Here is an 18,151-nt window from a genome sequence, read left to right as displayed (position 1 = left end):
ATTTAATCCAACAAGAATTTATTAAACAAACACCTACTTTATGCAGGATAATGCCCAGTAATATCATGACTGGAAGATCTAGAGATCAGAATGGTGTTTTAGAAGTTAGGATTAATTAGTAGATTGGATTACTTAATGAATTTTTGACTCTTCTTGAAGAGTCCTACACCACCAATTGTATTATTTTCAGGTATCAGTGATGGAATATGTCACTGCAGTTGTCTGCCTTGGATTTCCTCTGCTTACAGTGGATGGACCCAGAGGGGTAAGGATAGGATTGAAATTATGGGCTATTTATTAGAATGGGAATGGAAAAGTCAGTTATCACTACAGTCTCCCTCCTATGCTCCATTCAACTAAAGGAATGTTTGTATATCTAAGAAATTTTCTGTTCCTACTCCCTTTTCTGTCTAGATTTCCAGTTATCATTTACTGAATATGTGTTGTTTGGTTAATATCTTTTAAAGATTTTTCTCTTGTCAGGATGTGGATGACCCTCTCCTGGATATGAAGACTCCAGTCCTCTTTGTTATTGGCCAAAACTCCCTACAGTGTCATACTGAGGCCATGGAGGATTTTCGGGAGAAGATCCGTGCTGATAACAGCATGGTGGTAGTTGGGGGAGCTGATGACAATCTCAGGTGGGCACATTTAGGGAGTGTTTGCTGCTTTTTGATAGATTGCAAAGAGTTATGCTAGAGTAGTTCAAGTGAAGTGGAAGAAAACATTCTCTAAATATGGGCTCTCTAGGTCTCAATTTCCTCAGGAGATTGAGCAGCTAGGTGATATGATGGCTAGAGTTATCATACCTGGAGTCAAAAAGACTCATCTGGTTTTAGGCACTTCCTAGCTATGTCACCCTGAGCAAGTGACTTAACCTTGTTTGCCTCAGTTTCCTTATCTGTAAAATGAGCTGGAGAAGAAAATGGCAAACAACTTTAGTATCTTTGTCAAGAGAATTCTAAATGGAGTCATGACTGAAAAAAAAAACCTGAACAGTGAGGGGATTGGAGGAGGTGCATTGCTAAAGATTCCTTTTAATTCTCATTCTATGATGAATATATTGGGAGGCAGTATGAAGCTCTGAGTGGACAGAGTACTTGATTAGGAATTAAAAGTCCTGTGGTAGAGCTCCCAATTCTTCCACTACCATGTGTCATTTCACTGTTCCTAGGTTTCAGTTTGTTCCTCTGTTAACTGATGTTGATCTTGATAGTCTCTGAGGTCTTTCAGCTCTGAAATTTTGTGAGTGTGCCTTTTGGAGAGATTAGTCCTAATTTTCCTAACTAATGCTTCTTAATGTGCTCAGAATATAAATTGACCCAAACATTCATATCGTATGGTAGATTTTTTTTTTTTAAAAAGTGAATAATGTCTTCATATAATTTCCTTCTTCCTTTCTCTTAGAATAAGCAAAGCAAAGAAGAAATCAGAAGGTCTGACTCAGAGCATGGTAGACAGATGTGTCCAGGTAAACATGGTTGTTTTGTTCTTTTCTTTCTGCTTATATCATATTCTGGGGGCTGTTTTTTTTTTTTTCTGTTCTTGTTTTTGTTTTTTAATCCCAAAGTAATAAGTTTTTTTTTTTCTATTGGGAATACTGGGAAATACAAGGCATAGTCTGGGGAAGAAGGAAGACGAGAACGAGAAAAAATAGCTTGAAGAGGAAAACAAAAATTCAGGTGGATGAAAGTAATAGAGTAGTATCAGTTTTAAGTGCCCCTGAAGGGGCCCTCTATTTAGTTTCAGGAGAGTGAGAAGATTTGTGTCAGGCTTTGTATGGGAGGGGAAAAGACCTGCTCATCTTAATGTCAAAAGCAGGATGGAGTTGATAATGATTTGAAAATGTCTCTGAGATTGTATCTCAAGGGTGACACTGATTGGCACTGATAGGCATTTCCTGCTTGAACCAGGATGAGATTGCAGACTTTCTGACTGGTGTGCTCACTCGTGCTGAGGGCCACAGTGGCTCAGAGCCCCGAGATCAGGATGCTGAGAAGAAGAAGAAGCCGCGAGATTCAGCCCGCCGAGACTTAGCTTTTGAACTTCCTGAACGGGGAAGCAGGCCTACCTCTCCTGCTGCTAAGCTTCCTGCTTCACCTTCTGGGTCTGAGGTATTTCAGCTCAAGGATAATATATGCTTGGATCGGGGGGCATTGGGAAGGGAGCTTATTGGGAGAGAGTTAGGATCTAAGTGTATGTGGTTTAGAGTTGGAAGATCTGGTTTAAATTAGGGCTTTTATTACTTAGGACCTTTGTTATCTTGGGCAAGTTCCCTAAATACTAAAGCCTTAGTTTTTTCATTTCCAAAACGAAGGACTTGTATTCAGTGACCTCTGGGTTCTTTTTTAGCCTTAATCCTTTTTCTTGAATCTCTTATTGCTTTAGGTTTTACATATTCATAAAAAGAAAATTCCTGCTTGTGGTCCAAGGAGTCTCGAAATTTTATGCTTCTCTATAGTACCTAATACTGTGATTATTCTTGAATTTAATTATTATGATGACTTATTTTTCTTTATCTCTAACCCCATCCAGGATCTGTCAAGTGTGTCTAGCAGCCCCACCTCTAGTCCCAAGACCAAAATGGCTACAATGACCTCTGCTCCTAAGTCTAACCAAATTGGCACTGTTCTTAAATGACCGACTTCCCTCACCATCCCTAGAAAAACATAGTGTGGAAGATATTGGTGTGCTCTCAGTTCTCCTTTTTTTAACATTTAAAACAGGTTAAATATCAAGAGTAGTCTTGAAAAGAAAAGAAGTCATAAAGAGATGTATTTGGAAAGTGGGGAAGGATAGTCTTCCTTGCTTTGCCTTGTTAAAGGTAGGGGTTTGGTGTGATGAAGCTCATCTCTTTTTTATTAGCAGAGAAAGCTATCTCCTTGCCCTTCCTACAGACAGCTTCCCTGAGTTATTGTTTGTAAAAAGTGGCTTTCCAGAGAGTAAGGCCTGGAGATAGTCAGATTCACTGGACTTTACCTTTACTCTGTGACTTAAGAGTCATGATTTTCATGGTAGCATTTGTGACGGTCCTTCTTCATATTTGATTTGGAGAATATTGAAATGTGATTGAATTGAAAAAAAATTTTTTGATAACATACTGACTACAAAGGAAGAGGAAAGAAGGAAAGTGTCAGAGAAGGAATTGCTTAAGGGAAGGTAATACTTTTTATGCTGATAATTCTGGGTTTGGTTTAGTACAAATAGGGTTCTGGTATTATGAAAATTGATCGTTTAAATCAGAACTTTTAACATGTTCAAAATTTCCCTGAGGGATTGAGTGCCTGGAAATAGCAGAAATTAATTCCTGCTGTAACTTATATTCTGAATTCAGAGACTGCCTGTCAAATAGGATTCATCTTATCTGCTTATGTACTTTGTATTTCTTTAACTGGTGCTTCAGGGGCAGAACTCAGACCTTAGATTCCTTAAAAGTAGTCTAGAAAAATAGTGTTAAGAAGGAACAAAAGAGAGCCATTTATGTGCTTGAATGTATGGGAGAAAACAAGTTCCCCAAGTTTTTGTGATAGTATTTTTGTGCTCTGTATGTGCTTGGTAGCTTTGTGATTATAGTTAAGTTATAGTAAGTGGTGTTTCATTTTGTTTTTGGCAGAAGGAGAAGGTGAGATGTTAACTGTTACTCCTATTTGGACCATCATGTAGGGAACCGCAATTCAGGGAATGTTTAGAGATTGCTCTCTTGGAGGCATACTATTATGACACTAATCAGTTAAGAGAATCATAATAGGTTCTCCCTTTTGCTTAGGGTCCTGAGAAGTCCTGAGTGAGATTGGTAACTTTAGAACCCTATTAACAATGATTTCAATTAGCAAGAAGTAATGAAGAGATATCTTTAGGCCCCTTCCTGGTTCCCTTACCCCTTCCTGTCTTCCTTGGCTGGCTGTGATTCTGTAATTCTTTCTGATTCATTCCAGCGCAGTTTGCTGCTTTTCTGAAACAAAACATGCTGGTGAGGAAAACTCTTCCTCCCGGCACCTCCTCCTGTCTCTTTGGTGAGTATCTTTCTCTTGCTTGCCTATTTCTTGCTTTCTCTGAATCTGCTGCTCAACTTGCTATTCTCACATACAGTCTAGTATGATTCTTTGCACAAAGTAGGTGCTTAATATTTGAATTAAATTGCTTGACATTTTATTTGAGTCTTTCCTCTCATTTGCCTTTTCATGCCCCCCTCTCCATAGCCCTATTTCTCATTCAATAAATTTGTCTCTTTGGAACCTTCTTGCTTTTGCCATTGAAATCCTGCATTTCTTTTATTTTTTTCTTGTTTTTTCTCCTTCTACTGCCTTTTATTCTCTTTCACTCCCCTCCCCCCCACTCTTCTCATTTTCTTACTTTATCTGCATGACCTCTTTTTGTCTGAAAGCCTTTGCAAATGTTGAAAGGGCTGTGTTTCTGTTTTTGCTTTCCTTTTCCCATTGTGGCCACTAAAGGAAGTAAATCATGTGCAAGCTTTCAGAGCTTTTTAAAAAAAAAAACCTTCCCTGTCTCTCCTCTACTCCTTCACATTTTTGCTAGTACATCCAGGTCTTGAATGATCCATTTTACCTCTAATTGTACTGTGATGGTGATCAGGAAGAAATGCTTGTGGTTCTAAGCCCTGCTGATGAGAACTGATATTCCCCTTTATGCTTGAATTGGGAAGGAATGGGATAGGATAGTTTCCTAAGGAGTTGGCAGCAAACCTAGAGGAGTGAACCAGTCTGCAGATGCCTATGAGAAAGGAACTTTGGTGAAGAGAACAGGGATGGCTTGGCCATCCTTGTAGATGAGTATTATTTGCAACTATTCATCAATTAAAAGATAAGTTGGTTTGTATGACAGGGAGAAGCAATCTCTTTAGAAGGTTGTATGGTTTGCTGTTAACCCTGGTCCCTTTGGAATTGGAGCTTTGGGATGCATATTGGAACTCCTCTAGCTTAAGGACATAAAAAAGCCTAGTTTTTTTTCCCCCAACACTAGAATTCCTTTAGGTCTCCTACTTTGACAGAGGAAACCCCACAAATTATAGGGACTGGGCAAAACTTAATGTTTCCATGGAAATTTTAACTTTTAAAGGAGGATGGCCTTCCTTCTCTTGTTAGACAAGGGTAGTGGCCACATACTGTGTGATCCTCATCTATTACTGGGGACCTTCTTCTGGTCCTGCTCATTTTTCTGCCTTGCCTGTACTCTCTTGTGATATTTAATATCCCTGAGGGAACTCTAGATTATCATTTGAGGGACAAATGGGATGAAGAGAAAGTTGGAACTGTTTCAAAGACTGAGAAATATTACCTGTACATGTTGTTTTGCTGGACCCAACAGTGATAAGGAGAAATTACCTCATTTTTTTCTTTCTATACCTTCACATTCTCTACGGTCCACATTCAAGACAGAAGTGTAATGTGGGATTCTGGGGTCAAAGTGCTCCTGTGGGATAGAATCTGAGGTCAGGCAGGTAAAGGCAGAATTGACTTTAGTAAGCATCTTGGGTGCAAGGCCTTGGACATGGGCTAATCATTCATTTTGAGTATTGCATATGTATATATGTTCTACATGTTTGTGTATTTCTTTGAGTCAGTTTCTATTGTACCTTTCTCAGTTGGAGGAGATCTTAAACAGATAATCTTCATTTTTCAGTTCCCATCTCTTCAGATCAAGCCGAGGAAGCTGATAAAGAAGACCTTCGGGGCCAGCTGAAACGTCAGCATCCTCCCAGCCCCCCTCCAGGCAGCAAGGCTTCCAAGCGAGCCAAGATCAAAGTAACCATTGTCTCTCATGGGGATGGAACTAGTGGACCAAGTCTCCCATCTCAAGGAGGAACCACAGAGGGCAAGTATCTAGGGAAGCTATTACTGTACTAATTAAACACTCAGGGAGCCACAGGCTGCCCAATTTATGGGTCCTGCTTTAGGATCTAGTCTTCATTCTACCTTATAAGAAGCCTATAGTAGAAGCAGACATAGAAGTAGAAGCTGAAGAAAACAGAGATTTTCCATTAACGGGAGATTGGAGTCACAGACTTAAAATGGACTTTTAGAGAAAATTTAATTTCAGTCTCTCATTTTACTGTTGAGGAAACTAAAGCCCAGAAAAGAAAAATTACTAACTATTAATTAATATTCCTAAAGCACAAATTTGATTATGTTATTCCACTATTCAAGAAGCTTCACTGGTTTTGCTTCTAGGATAAAATAGGGACTTCATTTAGCATTTTTATATCTTTCAAAATTTGGGTCCAACCTTTCTTTCTAGATTCATATCATATTACTTCCCCTCATTCACTTTATGTACCAGTCAAATTGGCTTATTTGCCATTCCTGAGACATAAAATGCCATTTCCCTTTTCTTTGTCTTTCCTTAGGCTCTCCCCCATGTTCTATTGTTTCTTAAAATATTTTATTCCCTTTGAGACTCAGGTGCCATTTCCTATGTGAAGCCTTTTTGTGATCTTCCAATTGTTAGTGTCCTCTGCCCCAACTGCCATAATTGTTTTGTATTTACTTTGTGTGTATTTTGTACTTACTTTGCTTTCCTTTTTTAGAATGTAAATTTCTTGGAGGGCAGGGATTTAAAAATTTTTTTATACTCAGTGCCTATTAATGTCTGGCACAGGGTAAGTGCTCAATAAATGCTCTTTGAATTATCCATGGTCACCTAGTAAAGGGTAGAATTGGAACTTGAAGGTCTTCTGACTCCTAGTCCAGAGCCCTTATAAGCCATAGTTCAGTTTGAGGTGGGAGTGGTGAGATCAGTCTAGATTTCTTGCATTTTCCCAGGGCCCTGTGATTCTAAAAGGTAGAGGCAGAAGTATGCATGAACCCATCAATGTGCTTAGAAGCTGTTGTTGTGCAGTTTCAGGAGGAAAGCCCATTACTGTGACTCGTGGGCAAACTGCTGTAGGTGCCAAGGAGCTAACAGGGCTTCTCACCACAACCAAGTGAGTCTAATTTTTTTTTAATGTCATTTCTTTTGGTTTCTTCCTGATAAATCACATAAAATGTGGCCTTAGTCAATCAAGTTCGTTTTAGATTGCTTTCATGAAGCATTTCCCTGTGGGTTAGGCCTTCATGCATTTGTATACATAAAAAGTGAAGGCTTTTTGTTTGAAGATCTTCAACCTTATTACCATTACTCATTCCCTCCTTCCTTCCCCTCAAAGGGAGATTTAAAAGTATCCTTCACATCTTAACTGATTTCTACATTTGGCTTCATGCTCTATTGGTAGAATTTGGCTTAGAATATTTGTGGGAATTGTGAGAAGTTGAGAGTCAGAAGGTCAGAGTAATATCTGTGCTAAATATTTCCTGTGCTTTACCTGAACCCCTCTTTATTCCTCAACTACCCTCATAAGTCAGTCTGCCCTGCTGAAATTTGGAGCAATACTTCAACTGTTTTCTTGTCTTTCCAGATCAAGTGCGGCTTCTGAAGCAGTGTCAGTGAGCCCCGCTTCATCCTCCATTATTCCCAACAGTACTGCTCCTAGTGCCTTCCACACTCTGCAGAGTCGCTTGGTGGCCAGTGGTGGTCACTGCGTGGCAGCCTCCCCTGGCAGCACACTCCCAGGTACTTCTTGTCCCAACTTGTTCCTGTACTTTTTGGTGTGCAATTGAGTGAATAGAAAAAGTGATACTTTCATAGAAGAGAGATCTTTTTTGGCCCAGCTTATAAGTATAGGGTTTGTGCATGATGCTATCATTAGGAATTGGCCAAGACTTCATTTATAAGAGAATTTACTCAACTTTATTTCTTACTGTCAGTGATCCCAAGCTATATTTTGTGCTGTTTGTAGAAATTTGTGAGTGCAGTTCCTTTTTTTCTTTAAAAATTTTTTAAATTCAATTTGAACTTAAAAAAAAAATTTCCATGTACAAGCATAACACAAAAATGACTATATATTTCCTTTTCATATTGTTTATTTTAAAAAAACAATCTAATAAATACTACACATCATTTTCAAAGCTTACCCTGCTTTTTTCTGTGCTTCTAAGTTTTCTTTTGTTCTCTGCTGTGCGCTTTTTATTTATTTTTTCTCCCTTCTATCCTACCCTGCTCAAGAAGATTAAACGTTAGACACAAATAGGTATATATGTAAAACTCTGGATGTGGATAGCTAACATCTTCCTTCATAAATACTTTGTAGTTGATTTGAATTTTTTAAATATTCATAAACATTCAAAGTTTTAAAGATAATATTGCTGCTACTTTCTCTGTTTGCAATGTTTTCTTGGTTCTGCTCATTACTCTTCATTATTTCAACACTTTCCTTGTTTTTCTAAAATCAGTCAATTCATTATTTCTTATAGCATAGTATTATTCCATCACAATCATGTATCACAATTTATCACAATTCATCATTTCTTATAGCATAGTAGTATTCCATCACAATCATGTAGCACAATTTATTTAGCTATTTACCAGTTGATGGGCATCCCCTCCATTTCCAGTTCTTTGCCACTACAAAAAACGTTACTATAAATATAGAACATATACATTCTTTTCCTTTTCTTTAATCACCTTGGGAAACAAACCTAATTATTGATATTACTAGGTGAAAGGGTATTCAGTTTTCTGATTTTTTGGGTAATTTCAGATTGCTCTCCAAAGTGATTAGATTAGTTCATAGTTCCACCAAGAGTGAATTTTTCCACATCCCCTCCAACATTTGTGGTTTTCCACTTCTAAAATTTTTGCCAGTTTGATAGTTGTAAGATTTCTCAAAGTTGTTAGTGGTGATGTAGTGCATTTTTAAATATTGATTTCTTCATTGAAAATCTCTCTGTTCCCATCCTTTGACCATTTATAAATTGGCAAATGATTCATATTCTTATAAATTTGACAAAGTTCTTTATATTTTTGAGATATGAAATCTTTTTCTGAGCCCATTCCCTTCTAAGAAACATTTTTACACTTAAGGAATGGAATCGGAGACATGTCCCATTAAAATATTAGGGATTAGCAAGACTAAATACTTTCTTTCTTCTTTCTTTTCCTTTTTTTGGATGCCGGGGTTAAGTGACTTGCCCGGGTCACACAGCTAGGAAGTGTTAAGTGTCTGAGAGCAGATTTGAACTCTGGTCCTCCTGAATTCAAGGCTGGTGCTCTATCCACTGCACCACCTAGCTGCTCCCTCTTTCTTCTTTCTTAAAGAAGGCCCATTTGTCATACCAGTGTGGCTCTTCTTTTCTCTCTTTAGGCTGAGATTGGTAGTAGAAAGTTTTGGCAAGGATACACATCAAGCCAGGGAAGGCATTTAGATGGTAAGCCTTCTTTGAACTAAAGTATGAGTAGGTAAGCCTATTATATCAGTGATGTCCCTTTCTTTCCAGGATCCACATCTGCTAGCAGCCTCCTTCAGGGTCTCAGCTTCAGTCTACAGGATATCAGCAGCAAAACTCCTACCCTCCCAGCTAGTGCTTCCCCAGGGCCAGCAACTCAGGTAAGTGGTGAGCAGTCCAGAGGTTCTGGGATAGACAGGTTAGGAGAGGAGTTGTCACAGTCAAGTTGGGATCGGGTCAATAATATTAATAACAATAATAATAAACATTAAGTGCAGGAATGGGGAATAGCTGGCCTATATGCTGTATAAGGCCCACGGAATCATTTGCTAAAGTAATCACAGGCAATAATGAGTTGAAATCTAGATACAACAACCTCTCATGGCTTGAGTTGGTAATTTTGTAAGTCCCGCAAATGTTATAAACAGCCAAATGGTCTTTGACAGAAAAAAGGTTCTCTACCCCACTGTAGTATTTACTATGTCATGCACTTTACAATTATTTTATTTGCTATCACAACAATTATGATGAGGATTGTGAGACTATCAATTGTTATCTGGGCTTCCCTTATCCATCTCCTCAACCTGCTGTGGTTCTTGGAAACTCAAAGAATGTCATGAAGTGATAATGTTCTTTTAATACCTGGGCTTATATATTCCACAGACCACCAGTGTGAAGTTGCCTACTCCTATGCAGAGCTTGGGCGCCATCACCACAGGCACTGGTACCATCGTGCGTACTATTCCTGTGGCCACCACTCTCTCATCTTTGGGTGCCACTCCTGGCGGGAAGCCTACAGCCATCCACCAACTGCTGACCAATGGGGGCCTTGCTAAATTGGCCAGTAGCCTCCCTGGCCTGGCTCAGATTTCTAATCAAGCAGCAGGTGAGTCTTGAGAGGACTTGTGGAAACGAAAGATGGCTAGCAGTATTCAAACAGAAATGGAATGAACCTGGCTTAAGTATAATGAAGAGGAAATTTTTGCTTTGGATGGGAGCTTGGAATAGACTTCTAAGGTCCCTTTCTTTGGTTCATTCTTTAGAGGTCTTGAGAATGCAGGCTATTTACTGTTGCTTTTTGAACTTTGAGTAGTGTGGCTCAGTTGAGCTGGATAGGTGGGCAGAAAGAAACTGATCAGGAAAAAAGATGGTGTTAAGAAGACCCCATTCAGATTAGTAGGTTATGATCATAACCTGAATCCTATTTTTTTCTTAGGTTTAAAGGCCCCAACCACTATTACGGTAACTCTACGAGGGCAACCCAGCCGCGTCACTACACTGAGCCCAATGGGCACAGGAGCTGCCTCCCTAGAGGAGTCCACCTCTCAGGCTCTGCCTTCTACCCCACAGGTAAGTCTTGCTATTAAGAGATCCCATATAATGTGGAGGACGCATCATATAATGCTAGTGGAATAATACTCTAGCCATATTTTTAATCTCTTACTGAGCAGCAAGGAAGGCTTTGTTGAAAATATTCTTTTTCCAGTAATATTGCAGGTCAGGAGTTTACACAGACAATAATGTCCTCTTTTGAATTAAATAGAGGAAAAAATATAAATGCTTCAAGATGCCTCTATTAGGGACAGCTAGGCCACGCAGTGAATAGAGCACCAGCTCCTGAAGTCACAAAACTCCCTTGCTCAAAAATCGCTAATGTTTACCTATCCTCACAAAAATAAAATACATGATTTTTTTGGCTGGGGGAGGGGGCAGCTAAATGGCACAGTGGATAGAGCACCAGCTCTGGAGTCAGGAGGGCCTGAGTTCAAATCTGACCTCACGCACTTAGCACTTCATAGCTGTGTGAACCTGGGCAAGTCACTTAACCCCAATTACCTCAGAAAAAAAAAAGTTATTCCTATTTTTCAGTTTCTCCTGTCTGGTGCAGTTGTAATACTTTTTGCTTCTTCTTTATTTGATCTGATTACTACTGTAAGCTTTTGATCTGAAATCTTTAAGATCACAGAATGGAGCTCAGAAATGCTCTCCATAGATTGGCCCCATCAGAGAAAACTGGCTTTTACTCTAATCTTGAACACACACTTGCTGGGAGCATAGTTCATATAGGCAGTATCCAGTTATTGTGCATGGTTCCTGTTAATAACCTGATATAGGGAGGAGTCTTGGCACTGTCAGCTATTCAGTACATATTTAGGACCTATTGAGTGCCAAGCATGACGCTAAATTCTGGGAATACAGACTCAAGAATGAAACATTTCCTAAGGAGCTTCATTGTTAGTTGATACACATCTATAAAACCAGATAATTTCAGGGAAAGGGTAAGAACATTTGCAGCTAAACTGAGTAGGATCCAGAAGAACCTAATGCAAGAAGTAGTACTTGAGGTGAACTTTGGAAGATGCCAGTGAGAAGTGATAAGGATCTCTGAACTAGGGTGGTAATTATCTGAGTGTGAAGACGGAGATAGAAGCAGAAGAGATTGTATAGTTAGAGTTGACAGGATTTGTTAACTGATTGCATATGGGGAGAGAAAAGGAGCAGGAATCTAAGGTTCTGAACCTTAATGATAGGAAGTATGTTTGTGCATTTGACAGAAATACTGGAACAGTTCCCAAGTTTAGAACTGGTGTGGATTTGGAAAAAATATGAGTTTTGTTGTGGATGTATAGAGTTTGAGATATTTATGGACTATCCATTTGGAAATGTGCAATGAATAGCAACAGTTCATGATATATGAACAGAGCTCAATAGAAGCTAGGTCTGGTTTTATAGATCTGGGAGTGTCCTATGCACAGTGATCATAATTGAAACATGGGAACTGAGAATAGCACTAAGAGGGAGAGAGAGAAAAGGACTCAGGATAGTGTTGGGTTTTGCACACTCTTAGGGTATTTCATATGTATATTGAAGCAGAAAAGGAGAATGAGGAATCGAACATAGATGAATTGGTGAAATTAGAAGAAGAGGAACATTTTTTTTTTTTGGAAAAGGATAAATATATTGAATGAGCCTGTAGTCAGAAAGACCTGAATTCAAATTTGACCTTAGACACTTAACTAACTCTGTGTTCCTGGAAAACCACTTTTTAACCTTTGTTTCTTTCATAAAATGGGGATAATAATAGCACTTGCCTCACTAGGATTATTGTCAGAATCATATGAGATAATTGTAAAGCACTTAGCACAATGTTTGGCACATAGTAAGCACTATATATAAGTGTTAGCTTAAAAAAAGAGAGATGTGAATCAAAAGTTGAAAGTGAATCACCAAGAAAGAGCTGTTCTAAAGGCAGATGATGCTGGGAATTTTATATTCATTCTGAGTTGAGCTGTTGTTTTTTATAGAACTAGAGACTAAGTTGGGCATGTTTGAGAACTAACTCAGAGGAAACCCTAGGTAGCAGAACTGTGCCGTGATTGCATATCATTCCAGCTTGAGCCCCTGGTTTTCAGGGAACTTTTCTGATGCTTTGGGTCACCTTACAAGTGGCCCAGTCTCTTGCTCTGAAAAGCTAAACTGAACATAATGCCCCAGTGACTTTGTAGCAGAGCTCTTTATGCCACATATCCTAAATTTTATGAAGTCTGGTGGCCAGGAGATGCTAAAGGTTAGTAAGTACTGTGAATGAAGAAAAGAATGTGGGTTCTGCTCTCTTGCTCCTTTTATCTGACTATTGTGGGCTTAGTGTTTTTTTAATTTTAATACCTGGTGACTTGTAAACTTGCTATTTGCAACCATGTGTAATTGGGATTTTGCAGATAGTAATTTTCTTTCTTGAATAAGGAAAGTAATTATGTAGTCTTCATAGATAATAAATTCAATGTATATTGTGTGGGTGGGAATGAATGTTGACTGTCAGTCATTGAGGGAAATGGGGAAAACTGCCTTGATTAGGATGGGTTTTAGGAAGGGTCTTGCTTATCTGACTTGATTATGTCTCCAAGAATGAGGGTTTAAATACTCTTGACTCCTGAATCCTCTACTTTACCCTTACCTTTCTTCCTGAACTGTAGGACAAAGGCTCCTTTGGCTATGTCTTGACTCTTTGCTTTTTCTTTTCCTCCTATAGCGATTGCCACCAGCTCCTTGAAGACCCATGTGTAACATTTCCATTCTCATCATTCTGTGATGGCTGCCTTCCAATAAGCCCACAAGCACTCAGATTGCTTTGTGATGTTGCCTGCCTTCTTGAAGACTTCTTTTGAGACTGTCGTCCTTGTTTGCCTGTTCAATCTTCAAGGATAGGCATCTAAGTCTTATAGAGCCTCTGGGCTGGTAACTTCACTCTTCAGCAAATGCAATACCACCCTCTGGGATCTGCAGATTTTGGCCTCCAGGCCATCTCCTCTTCCCTTTTCCTCCTGTGCCCCTAATCCCCTTTAAGGCAGCAAAGATCTATACCACTGGGGCTTGCCATTTTGTAGGCAGCCTCATCACATGGGATTAGGAGCTTTGATTCTCAAAGAGAAAAAAGTTTCTTCCCCTTTAGTAGGATTACCAAGATCAAAACAAACAAAAGGTGACATCATTAAGAAGTCCTGGCTTCTGTGATGAGATATTAGCCAAGCCATTCAGGTGACAGCCAGGCTGGTCTTTAGCCCTCCCCAGCCACCATGACTGAACATGAGTGCGAATGCTGCATTTTTGAGATTGTTTAATAAAGTTGTTTCTCTTTGAAGGGCTCTGTTGCCCTCTGTGGCAAGATTGGGAGGAGGCTTTGTGTGTAAGGATAAGAAAAGAGAGAGCCTAGCTTTCTGACCCTACATGTGGTCACGAAGGCATCACAACAGCTTTCTTCTCAGTACCTTAGGGTGTAGGGCAGTGAACCCAACACAGCTCTCTGAGCTAGAAGTCAAACATTATTATAACAAAGGTGATGAGAACTCAGCTAAACTCTCTAGTCCCTTTTGACTCAACCCATCTGTCTGCTAGGTAAGCAGCAGCATCTGAAGGTGAGGGTGCCCTTCAAGGCCCTTTTCATTTCACTGTGTATTGGGTAACTTGCAGTAAATAGAGGGCTAGTGAGTCAGGAAGCACTGCAGCGTAGGAAGTAAGTGGTAGCACAGTCTAAGGGAGCAGCAGGAGACAAGTTATGTTAAATTATTTTATTCTTGGGCTTACCATCCCGTTCAACGTCTACTCAAACATTGGTGTTTGTGTGAGTTGTGGGGACAGACTATTAAACCTCAGGAACTATTTGGTCAAATGAATCAGAATAGGGATTGTTACCAGAGGATGAAAAGAAGCCAAGCTGATCTCTGCTACCCTGGTGCTGTGGAGTTTAACCTAACATGCCAAATTCTGGACACCTCATGGTGTATGGGAGTCAGGAATGCTGCTCCTTATTTTCTGGGTGACTACATTTTTTATCTCATATGGAAGTTGGATATTATTAGCTCTGGAGATAATTAAGTAGTAAATGATGATTATCAGGTCCAACTCAGTAAGGAGAAATGTCTCTGGGTAAGTTTCATTTTGGAAATAGAGACCATCTTCTTCCTAATTATTTGACATTGGAAAGAGATTTGGGTTTGATATCTTTATCACCTCTTCTTCAATCTCCTTAACAAATTAAGGTGAACTTGGGAGTGAAGAAAACCAGGCTTTTGATGCTCCAATCAAGCAGTCCAACCTAGTTATTTAGTGGTGGAGGAGATACATCTATTGGTATAATCTGCCAGGTGGAGGATAGTCTTTCTAGTGCCTCTGTGCCTATTGAACTAAGAGCATGATCAATTCCACTAAATTAAGGCTCTGTTTTTCCTTTGGAAAGGAGACCTCCAGAACAGTTCTCTTATTGACTCCTCTGGCACAGTGCATACAGAGGGCCCATTCTTTTTCAGCCTGGTAGGTAACAAGCAGGACCTGCAGTTTTGTTAATCCTGTGGCTCATAGTGCTCTTTAGGTGCAAGGTGATATTGCTAAACTCCTGATAGCACTAAAATGCTGAACCCACAGAAGGCAAATTGTAGGAGCATTTGATGGGGAGGAGGCAGAACTTCCAGGTATACTTCTATGGGGACAAGTATAAAGCAGATGATTTAGTTGACAGTGATCCAGACTACCTAGAATTGACTTCTAAGCTAATTACCTATTCCATTCATGTCCCAGGAAAGATCTATAAATTATTGGAGACTATTCCCTGACATATTAGATCAGGGTGCTGCTGGAGCCAAAAAGTTCAGTCAATGATGAGCACCAGCCTGGATACTAGGGGAAACAAATAATACATCTTTGATTTGTCTGAACATGGACAGTATCTTCCATGTTTCTTGTTACCATAGCTTGAAAAAGATATGATAACTAGGGAAGAATATTATAGATTTGATAAAAAATTAAGTGGTTCTCCAGGTTGGAGAGCAAAGTTAAAAATATGCCAGTTGAAGTCTATAAAATTGTGAAGGGTGAAAGTGAATTTGTTCTCCAGAATTGTTAAAACTGAAATGGAGCAATAAAAACAAGTGCCCTTTAGCATAACACAGAGTAAATCTTGAGGAATTTGTTACTGTCTGTAAATGGTCACTTATGTAATTGAGGATCAGGAATAGCTTAGATAAATGCATGGAAGATAGGTCTGTTGTCATTAAAGAAAATAAGAAGTGCTTTGGAGGACCTCCCTCAACATTGAGGGAACATCGTTAAGAAGAACATGTACCCTGGCTGGAAATGGGGCTGACCTGATGTGGCAGTTCTTATGTTCTATTAACAATAAACTGTGGCGTGCTGCTAACTTATTTTTGGAAATTATTTCATTTTTATCTTTATAGCAACCCTGTGCTTTAGCCCAGATAGGTAGTCTCTTTTCGCCATAGAAAAATAGGATCACAAAAATCTAATTGAGAAGAAACTTTAGAGACCTTCTATACCAATCCCATATCTAACCAAAAGATTCCATCTTTGTAGTTAAAATGTCTTACTCAGAAATATATACAGTTTATAGCACTCTGCAATACACTAGTTGTGATTTGACTAGGGAAGAGTATAGGTGTTCTAGATACTTAGATATAGCCAAAGAAAACACTTTACTTTTTTTTTATTGCCATAATTTCCTATTGACCTTTTGAATTTAGAATGCGATAAACATTCCAGATCTTTCAGATAAATTGTTGTCTAGTAACACTTTCCCTCTCCACTACTAGCAAAGTTGTTTTTCCCCAGCTTATTATACATTATTACCCATCATAAAGCTCTTGGTAATAAAAGTATTAAAATTTCCTGAGAACATTGCATCTTTTTCAACAGCAGAGGGTGCTTTTGTATCACTGTAGAAATGCGTTTAAATTCTCAAGAGAAATCAGAATGAGGAGGCCAATAACATTTTGGGGAATATTTAAACTTTATGGATGAGCAAGAGACACATTGTCAGACTTTCTCCAAGTTGTAGAAATGCCAAATGATGGAACTTGAAGCTAAGGCTGACTTAGAATATTAATTCTCAACACTAGACAAAGTGTCAAGTATGCTGAGCAACCTCCTGGTATTCCCCCGATATCCTTCACTTCACTTCTCACTTTAATCTGCCTGTTTTTCATTCAGATCTTTATGCTTCAAAATTGTTTCTTGTATCTTCTTAGTGCTAAGCCCCATTTCCCTACTTTTTTTTTCTATTTATTTTATAATTATGCCTTTTTTTTTTGACAGTACATATGCATGGGTAATTTTTTACAACATTATCCCTTGCACTCACTTCTGTTCCGAATTTTCCTCTCCTTTCCTAGATGGCAGGCAGTCCCATTCATGTTAAATATATTATAGCATATCCTAGATACAATATATGTGTGCAGAGACGAATTTCTTGTTGCACCAGAAGAATTGGATTCAGAAGGTAAAAATAACCTGGGAAAAAAAACAAAAATGCAAACAGTTTACACTCATTTCCCAGTGTTCCTTCTCTGGGTGTAGCTCAGTGGTCCTCAAACTTTTTAAATAGGGGACCAGTTCATTGTCCCTCAGACTGTTGGAGGGCGGGATAAAAAAACAAAAACTGAACAAATTCCTATGCACGCTGCATATATCTTATTTTGAAGTGAAGAAACAATGGGAACAAATACAATATTTAAAATGAAGTAAATCAACAAACTTACCAGTATTTCAATGGGAATTATGGGCCTGCTTTTGGCTAATGAGATGGTCAATGTCTGGTTCCATATTTGTCACTGCTAGTCGTAACAAGTGATGCAAGTGTGCATCTGTTAATCTTGATCTTGTTGATTTCAAATGTTTCATTCTAGAAAAAGTCTGTTCACAGACATAAGTGCTGCCAAAGTTGCCATTTTGAGTGCATGGTTCCTAAGATGAGGATATGTCTCAGAGGGGAGAGATGCATAGAAATTATGAAGGCTGCTTGACTTGAATGCGTCTTTCAGAGAGTCACAATTCTGCATCAGCCAGTTTCATTTGGTAAATTGTATCCACATTTTCAATGTCAATAGAAAATGGGTTACAGAAAAGCTGTATGTCCTGTTCATGGAGATGAAGCTCTTTAAATCTAAATTAGAACTCCTTTTGCAATTTTTCCAATGAATCCACACATGTTTTGTTTGGGAATGCAATCAGCGGTTTTTCTGCTAACAGATTTTGAGTTGTGGGGAGATGGCAGAAGTTTTCCTCCTTCACTTGTTTGATGAGGAGGCCTAATTTTACTTCAAATGCTTTGACATGTGATTGCATATCACAGATGAGCTTCCCTCTTTCCTTGAAGTTGCATATTGAAATTATTGAGTAGCTCTGTTACATCTGTCAGAAAGACAATGTGCCATTTCCATTCTGCATCATTGAGCTCTGGTACTACTTTGTTTTTTGAAAGCAGAAAACATAATCTGTGGAAGTAAGTCAGAAACGTTTCAAAACTCTCCCTCGACTCAGCCAACGGATTTCTGTGTATAGAGAACATCTTCATACTCAACATTTAG

At 38.9% G+C, this 18,151-nt stretch overlaps 1 protein-coding gene across 1 annotated transcript in view; it reads left to right on the top strand.

The window, feature by feature from the left end:
• KANSL3 (KAT8 regulatory NSL complex subunit 3) overlaps positions 1 to 15,973 on the top strand; it is a 39,051-nt gene extending 23,078 nt beyond the window's left edge. Inside the window, exons 10-23 of the mRNA XM_074284750.1 lie at positions 191 to 265; positions 484 to 641; positions 1,408 to 1,471; positions 1,914 to 2,114; positions 2,536 to 2,628; positions 2,999 to 3,014; positions 3,936 to 4,013; positions 5,641 to 5,832; positions 6,856 to 6,940; positions 7,412 to 7,566; positions 9,330 to 9,439; positions 9,942 to 10,164; positions 10,495 to 10,628; positions 13,309 to 15,973. Coding sequence (XP_074140851.1) covers positions 191 to 265; positions 484 to 641; positions 1,408 to 1,471; positions 1,914 to 2,114; positions 2,536 to 2,628; positions 2,999 to 3,014; positions 3,936 to 4,013; positions 5,641 to 5,832; positions 6,856 to 6,940; positions 7,412 to 7,566; positions 9,330 to 9,439; positions 9,942 to 10,164; positions 10,495 to 10,628; positions 13,309 to 13,329 — 1,605 coding nt within the window. The 3' untranslated portion in view covers positions 13,330 to 15,973. The remainder of the gene's footprint in view (positions 1 to 190; positions 266 to 483; positions 642 to 1,407; positions 1,472 to 1,913; positions 2,115 to 2,535; positions 2,629 to 2,998; positions 3,015 to 3,935; positions 4,014 to 5,640; positions 5,833 to 6,855; positions 6,941 to 7,411; positions 7,567 to 9,329; positions 9,440 to 9,941; positions 10,165 to 10,494; positions 10,629 to 13,308) is intronic.
• The last annotated feature ends 2,178 nt before the right edge of the window (positions 15,974 to 18,151 follow it).

This window comes from Sminthopsis crassicaudata, chromosome 2, assembly GCF_048593235.1.
Source record: "Sminthopsis crassicaudata isolate SCR6 chromosome 2, ASM4859323v1, whole genome shotgun sequence".
Classification (NCBI taxonomy): domain Eukaryota; kingdom Metazoa; phylum Chordata; class Mammalia; order Dasyuromorphia; family Dasyuridae; genus Sminthopsis; species Sminthopsis crassicaudata.
The sequence above is the reverse complement of the archived record's forward strand: the minus strand, read 5'-3'. Positions and strand labels throughout refer to the sequence as shown.